Genomic DNA, 8,278 nt, shown 5'->3' with positions numbered 1-8,278 from the left:
GGGAGAGGTTTGACCAGCTGGTGGCACTGTAGGAGAAGCCAGGGGTTGACCAGAGTGAGTGGGATTCATCTTCTGGGGAGCATGAACATCTGTGCAAAAATGCTGTGCCAATTAATTACGTAAATGTTGAGATATTGTCCCATGATACTAAAAGGTTTGACTCCTGGTCGGGCTATAAGAGAAGTCAGGGGCCACCAGAGTCGGTGGGATTCATCCTCTGTGGAACATGAATGTACGTGCAAAAATGTTGTGCCGATCAATTGCGTAAATATTAAGATATTTTCACATGATTAGTAAAAGGTTTGACCAGCTCGTGGCGCTGTAGGAGATGTCCGGGGTCACCAGAGTTAAAATGATTCATCCTCTGGGGAACATGAACGTCTGAACACAGTTTCATGGCAATCTGTTGGATAGTAATTAAAATGCAGCCTGGACGTTTTTTTGTTTTATCAGATAACAAAACGTTCTTTATCAGGGTTTCAAATTCCATTTTGCTCCAGTGGATTAAAGAAAAGTCCACAACTGTGTGAAATAATAATATTTTGTTATCAATAAAAAGATTCACCGCTACTTCAAAAGGAAACGATAATTTATTTTATGATACCTGGGGATACCGAGTGAAATCCTACGAAAAAACCTCAACACACAAATCTAAATCAATAGAAATGTATTGATGACTTATCTTCAGGGCTGCAGCCGCGTGTTTGTGTTCATTGAAGACTAATTTGCAGATTATTCTCTTGATTGATTGATTATTATTAAGCGTTTGGTTCACAAGATGGCGGAGAAGTTGAAGAGTATTGAAGAATTCTTCTGATTCTTCGGATCGACAGAAATCTGGAGCTATCTTTGTTTTCTAATCGATCAATCGCTTTAATCTCAAACATTCCCTGGTTCCAGCTTTGTGACCATTTTTCTCTTTTTTTGATATCATTATAAACTTATTAAATGTGAGTTTTGGATTGTTGGGAAACAAAACAAGCAGTAAGAGACGCCAACGAGTCAGTGGAGGAAATGTGTATATTTAAGTACAATTCAGAGGTACTAAAGTATTTCTATTTTTATGTTACTTTTTTTTACTTAACTACATTTTAGAAATAAATGTGATATGTTTTACTTCACTGTCTGTCACTTTATAGTTTGTTTTTTAAATATGATTTCATGATATGATGCAGTAACCTTTAATGCCCAATATTATACAAATACTAAAAAAACTGGCTCCACGTGGATTAACTACCAACATTAAAATACTTTTATGGATTATTCTGTCAAAATACAACACTTTCTAAATAAGTACGTTCATTTTTGATACTTTGGTATATCTTTTTGATTATACTTCTGTACTTTTTGGATGCAGTGGATGCACTTTTGGGATTTTTGGATGGACTTCTTGTAATGGAGTATTTTTAACCTATTGTATTTCTACTTTTACATCAAATTGAATGTTTCTTCCATCTCAAAGATTAAACGATGAATCGAGATGATAATCTGCTGATTTAAAGCCCTACTAGCCAGTTTTATATATTTTTGTGGGTTTGAATCTAAGAAGTTTTTGAGATTTTTTATATTACAAAAAGCTCTTAGATTCGTCAATGGTCAAAATATTTGCTGTTTGTTTTCTGTCTCTTGATTAGTCAACAAATTGTCTGTATATCAAATATGAAAACAGACTGTTGTAGTTTTTATTTGAATTCATTTGTATTGAACTGATGTGTATTATGTATTGTGTTGCCATCATTGGCGCCTTTTTATATATATATATATATATTTATTTATATATAGACAGAAAGGCTCTGAGTGTTGTCTTTGTCACAGTCTGAAGTGCCGGGTATGAAGATGCTGATAAATGTGAAGTGTATTATCATGCTGTTGAACATCACTGATGTTGATGTTAATTTGGTTTCACCTCCATGTGTCATGTTGTTATCTGCTTAGGCTTTCATGTGTGTGACCCTGCAGCTGATAGTTCAACCATTTAATGTTATATGCATGTTAACATGTACACCTGACTCTATCTTATTTAAAAATATTTACATTTTTAGTACAGACGTTTATGAAGATTAGATTAAGTTAAATAAAAAAAGACTGTTTTCATATAAAGTTTTTTTTTTTTTTTATCTGTTGCACAAATACAAACACACAAATCCTGCAGTTTAAGGGCCTTTTCCTCACATTCACAAATGTACAAATCCACGGTGTTTTTTTGCTCAGGAGTTCATGACGGGCCTGCTGTACACGCCGCGGTAGTAGTTGGGGTCGCTGTGCGTGGGATCCAGGCCGCCCTTGGCCGCCACCAGCGCCCCGGACACCGGGCAGCCATAGCCTCCGTACTGCACCGCGGGATCCAGCCGATGCTGCGGCTCGGACATGAGGTTGTTGATGGAGAACGGGTGGTTGAAGGAGTAGTGCGGGTGGTAGTGCTCCGGCTTCAGGTGCGCGGCCTCGTGCAGCAGCAGCGGGTGGTGGGGGTGGTGGTGGGGGTGGTGGTGGGAGAACAGGTGCTGGGTGTGCGCGAGCGGGGAGGGCACGCGCACGGGGCTGGGGGGCAACAGTTCGCCCCGGTGCGCTTTGAGGTCGACCCCGGTGCCGCCTTTCGCATCTGAGGACGGGGAGTCGGAGGAGGAGGAGGAGTGCGGGGAGTCGGAGCGCGTGCTGCCGCCGCTGCTGGCAGTGGTGACCGAGCCGCCCTCCGAGCCCGACTTCCCCGCCGCCGCCTCCTTCTCACCGGCGCCGCCGGAGGAGGAGGCTCCTCTCCCGGACTTGAAGCGCTTCTGCCGCCGCAGGTAGCAGCCGTTCTCGAACATGTTCCCGGAGTCCGGGTGCAGCGCCCAGAAGGAGCCCTTCCCCGGTTTGTCCGGCATGCGCGGCACCTTGATGAAGCAGTCGTTGAAAGAGAGCGAGTGCCGGATGGAGTTCTGCCAGCGCTGCTGGTTCTGCCGGTAGAACGGGAACAGGTCCGTGATCCACTGGTACAGCTCGTTCAGCGTGAGCATCTTGCTGCCGGCCTGCTGGATGGCCATGGTGATCAGGGAGATGTACGAGTACGGCGGCTTGGCGTGCGTGTAGCTCCGCCGGTACGGCTTGGGCTCCCGGGACCTGATGCCGCAGGCCTGCCCGTACACCGGGCTCATTCCCGGCACGCTCCCGTACGGCGGTGGCGGGCTCATGGAGCTCATGCTCGGCGGCAGGCCCCCCATACCGACGCCGGGGCTCTGCGACACCGATGAGTGGTTGACCCCCACCGGGTTCACGTAGTGCGCGTTCATGTGGCCGGTGCCGGTAATGCCAGGCGCGCTCATGTAGCTGCTCATTGAGTTCATGGACAAACCGGAGTTCATGTTTCCGGTGTAACACTGAAACACATAGAACAGTTATTACGACAGTGTTTATACACTAATACTATTTGTGTGTTCATTTATTAAATAGGCTTAATTTTATTTAAATAAATTACACACAAAAATTGAAAAACTAATTAAACAAAAGCATTGTTTTGTTCACTCTTGTAAACAATATTTCACATTTAATATTGGACTGCTAACAGTTATCTTTGTTATCGATTAATCTGGTGATTATTCAATTGTTTGTTATAAAACCTTCTGAAAACTGAAGGCCTATAATGCTAATATCATCTCCCTAAACCCACATTTGTTTTGTTCAGCACCTAAAGTTTATTATTTAAAATGACAAAGAAAAGCAGCAAATCTGTCATTTAAGAAGCTGTAACTTTAGTTATTAAACAGCATGATTGACTAATCGAGTTATTTGTTCATAAGCATTTCTTAAGTGTCGCTTGATCATCAACACTCAATATATTTGCATAATTTTTCCATAATCCACAGAGTTTAGTGTTGTTGTTGGTTTCCTTCCACCTTCATTACAGCTTCATTCTTATATTATATTATTAATATATTGATACCAACGAGGTCGAGTTAATGACAGAGCCAATGCACCTCCACTCTCTCTCCTGCAGGTTTGATATGTATTCTCTTGACAATGACATTCACTAAACTCTAAATAAGATATAACTTTCCCTTAATATTTAATAATACATTATAAATAATGAAACTTGGCAGAGCTGCAATCTTTTTATCTCTCAAAATGCTCTTTAAGAGCTCTTAAGCTTATTAAATATTGGAATCAGTGTTTCTAAAACCACTTAACTCCCAGAAAGAGAGACTTGACCTCAATGTTTACGGCTTTGAGCTGAAGGGATTTATTATCATTATTATTATTAGGAATTAGTAAATGACGTTGAGAGGTCCTCATTGATCATGATGCTCTCTGATTTTCTTTCTTTTTTGTCAATATGTTCTGCATCTTTGCTCTATAATGATGATAAAATACAACTTATATTGATGGCCGGAGTCACTTAACTCATTTAAAAACAGTTAACAGTCACTTTGTATACATTAGTGAGACGTATAATCTTTAATTAAACCTTTATAAATGTGAAGAAGTGAAATTTCCCTTTTTAATTTGACGTGTTTCTGAACAAACAAAGTCTAATGTTACACATGTTGATGTTTCGCCATTAAATACAACCGCTTTGAATTAGAATAATTACCTCAAGAATAACAAATATTTCCAAAAAAAAAAACTTTATTTAATCTAATAAAATAACAGGTTTGTTCATTCCGGACGTGATTTCTCATTTTGCTGCATCGGAAATGCCTTTAATGGACCTCAAGGCTCTCATTTAATGCACTGCAGAAATACAAGTTGATAAACAAATACTGACAACTAATATGTGCATTTTGCTTGCAAATAGATGAAAAATATTCCGATGTATCTATCGATATAGAAATGCATATAGCTATATCAATCTATCTATCTATCTATCTATCTATCTATCTATCTATCTATCTATCTATCTATCTATCTATCTATCTATCTATCTATATATACGTATATATATATATGTATATGTATATATACATATATATGTATATATACATATATATGTATATATACACATACATATATATATATATATATATATATATATATATATATATATATATATATATATATATATATATATATATGTATATATATATATACATTTTCCAAACCCCTATAATGTTAATTTAGATGTGTGTCTGATTGACTACAGTTAATATTTATTCTCTAATAATATAATAATCAGCGGGGCTCCGCTCTGTGCGAGCCGGTGTAAAGTGCACGCACCTCGGTCTCTCCGTAGTAGCCGCTGCTCCAGTCCGCGTGCTCGTGTCCCTCCATCTTAACGGCGCTCAGCATCGTGCACGCTCCCCACACTTAACGCATCCAAACGGTTTCAGGCGAAGCGGCGGGGGAAGAAAATATAAATACAAAAACAACAACAACAACAACAAACAAATGCACGGACCGAAGCCCTGTCCTCCTCCTTCGCGGGCTGCGGGTGACGGTCCGGTGTCTCCTGGTTGTTCGGGACCGGGACTGGCTCTCACCTGCGCGGCGACTGCGTCTGTGAGCGCGGGGACGGCTCTGCGCGCGAGGAGGCTCCGCGGCACCTGCGCTCGCGCGCGCCGCCGCCGCGTAGTCAGCGGCCAATCAGCGGCCTCCCCTCCCGCGGCACCGCCTCCATTTCGTGCACATTTACCGATTTGAATATTTCATCTTTGGCACGAGACTTCCCGCCCCGAGGCCTATCAGTGAATGACGTCATTCCAATGTGACGATACACAGGTAACGTCATCACGTTAAAGTAAAAGTACTTCAAAATGACTTCAATTACTTCAATTGAGTATTTCTATTTACTTTCACCTAATACTGCTATACATCTCAAACTTTGCAGATTATACAAAATATAATCAACTAATAGATTATGATGTATTATGATTAGGCTAAAACTGTATTGATCCTGTTAAATTCACAATAATGCACCAATAATCATAATTCAGTCAGTCTGAAACAAGGCATATTGCATTATAAAATCCTTAAAGTAATTTTGAATGCAGGACTTTTACATGGAACATTGTAGTATTATCTGTGTTACAGGATCTGAGTATTTGCAGCTCTGCTGTCACTCCACTAACAATGAGAATAATATTTACAGAGAGGTCATTGCAGATTGTAAATACATTATATGGGGTTATGACTTGAACTCGGCCCAAAGTCCATTTAGTATATTTGGGAGCTTTCAGTCACGTGCGTGTTGAAAAGTACTTTTTCATACATCCCTTTAATGTTGTCCATCTTTACTGCAGTTACATTCATTGAATCTCTATGTTACAACCTAAATTAACCTAAACTGAAGATATGTTATTCATGTTCTGTTGCACAAGAATTAACAAGCAGAGTGGAAACTATCTGTGGGCTCCTCCTCCTCCTTCTCCTCCTCCTTTTCCTCCTCCTCCTCCTCCTCCTCCTCCTCCTCCTCTGCAGGTTTCTACTGTTTGAGGTCTGTCAGAGTGAGTATTTACCTGGTGATGAATCTGAAAGGACAACAGGACGAACGGTACACACAACCGAGGTGAAGGAACAAGAGAGGCCGGACCACCATGCTCTCTGCAGACACACACACACACACACACACACACACACACACACACACACACACACACACACACACACAAAACCTGTCCTGTCCTCTCTGTTTGAACGTCAAACAACCCCAAATATTTCACCTTTTGTGGTCCATGTAGCTCGGCGGGTCACTGAGGCTGAAAATCTCAGGTCTGAAATCTGGCTCATAATAAAAGTTACTGCAGGAATGTTTCTTTTGCTTTTCCACTTTTCCACAACTATTTACCCTACAAATAATCGACAAAATTTGAAACCATCCTCAACTTTTACTTCTCTCCTTATGTAAACTCACAAATACAAATAGCCAAAGATGGAGAAAAGTATTCAGATCTTTAAATAAAAGTACTGCAAATATAATGTTCTGCAAGTTAAAGTCCTGCATTTAAAATGCTACTTCAGTAAAAACAGCTAAATATACTTAGTTACATTCCACCACTGCCAAAAATCAGCACTAACTAAACATATTTTATAATAATCTTATAATAATCTCACTTCAAGTCATTTCAGTCTAAAACTAAATATCCAAACTAGAATTTAAGTCAAAGAAAAACAACAAATTATCTTTAAAACAAATTACTTCAATGTTTTATTTCAGCTGAATAAACGATACATTGAATAACCCTTGAGATTTCTTTGTGTTGGTTTACGTTGCCTGGCTGCTGAGGCTCATGGGTAATGTAGTTTTTAAACATTCAACCGATTAGTCCACATGAAGGAATACGCTTCCAAACACGCACACGTTTGTGGTTTTCTCTCAGAAAACACAAGAAACAGCTGAATCTGCTCATTGATTTTCATTTTATTGTTGTGTTATTAAAACTGTATATGTTATACCATGAGAAGTATTCAGATCCTTTACTGGAATACACAATGCTATCACACTGTGAAGATACTCCACCACAAATAAAAGTCCTGCATTCAAAACCTTACTGTATGAAAGTATACTCAAATGTACTTATTATATTATATCTGATGTTTCTGGATTCATATTACTGCTGCTGCATTAATGTGTACTGCATGTTGCATTGTAACTCTTTTATATCCGGTTGGTTAGTTTAATCTACAGAAATGCATCATATTCTATAATATTAGCGTCATATTTTAATAATAGATTTGGCTTCTTTCCTATGATTTTAAGGATTGTATCTTAATGAGATTAAGATGTTTTCTCTCGCTGATCAACGCTTCTTTTTTTCATGCAGATTTTTCTCAGGTGAGCATTTGTCTTTTCTTTCAGTTCTTTCAGTGAACTTTCTTCTCGTCTGAAACCTCAACAAGAAAACACTGACACCTAGTGGTGAGTTTATGCAACTACAACTGGATGGAATCACTTCAGCAAACCCCAACTATAAACATAGATGTCTATTTTTATGGCTTCATCTTTTCACAGAGAGTGAGACTAAATATTTATTTAATGGGAAGTGAAAAAAAATATGACAGTAAGATTACATTTAATGGTAAAACATTATTTTCTGAACATGTAAAACGTCCATAGGTTAATTTTTACGCACACCTTGATTTAATTTACATTAATGCACCATATTTATACTGAAAGGCAGTAGTGGATACTTCACTCAAGTAGGCTAAAGTAACCATACAACGCTATAAAAATGCACTTTAGCAAGTAAAAGTAATGCATTCAATGCCTGAGTTGATTATCTGCAAAATAAGTAGAAGTAAAATGATTAATTCTGAATTTAAATGTTCACTTCATCGCTTAGTTGATCACAAACGTTTAAAATAACCACTG

The 8,278-nt window shown here is 39.1% G+C and overlaps 1 protein-coding gene across 1 annotated transcript; it reads right to left on the bottom strand.

The window, feature by feature from the left end:
* Nucleotides 1-2,207: 2,207 nt before the first annotated feature.
* LOC306733624 (hepatocyte nuclear factor 3-beta-like) lies at nucleotides 2,208-5,265 on the bottom strand (the record flags this gene model as incomplete). Its single annotated transcript, XM_079214898.1, has 2 exons — nucleotides 5,188-5,265; nucleotides 2,208-3,353 (listed from the first exon to the last, which is right to left on the bottom strand). Exons 1-2 carry the CDS (start codon nucleotides 5,257-5,259, stop codon nucleotides 2,208-2,210), a joined length of 1,218 nt encoding a protein of 405 aa, XP_079071024.1. The 5' UTR covers nucleotides 5,260-5,265.
* Nucleotides 5,266-8,278: the final 3,013 nt, after the last annotated feature.

This window comes from Taurulus bubalis (assembly GCF_910589615.1).
Source record: "Taurulus bubalis genome assembly, chromosome: 3".
Classification (NCBI taxonomy): Eukaryota; Metazoa; Chordata; class Actinopteri; order Perciformes; family Cottidae; genus Taurulus; species Taurulus bubalis.
This window is presented reverse-complemented; position numbering and strand designations above follow the sequence as displayed.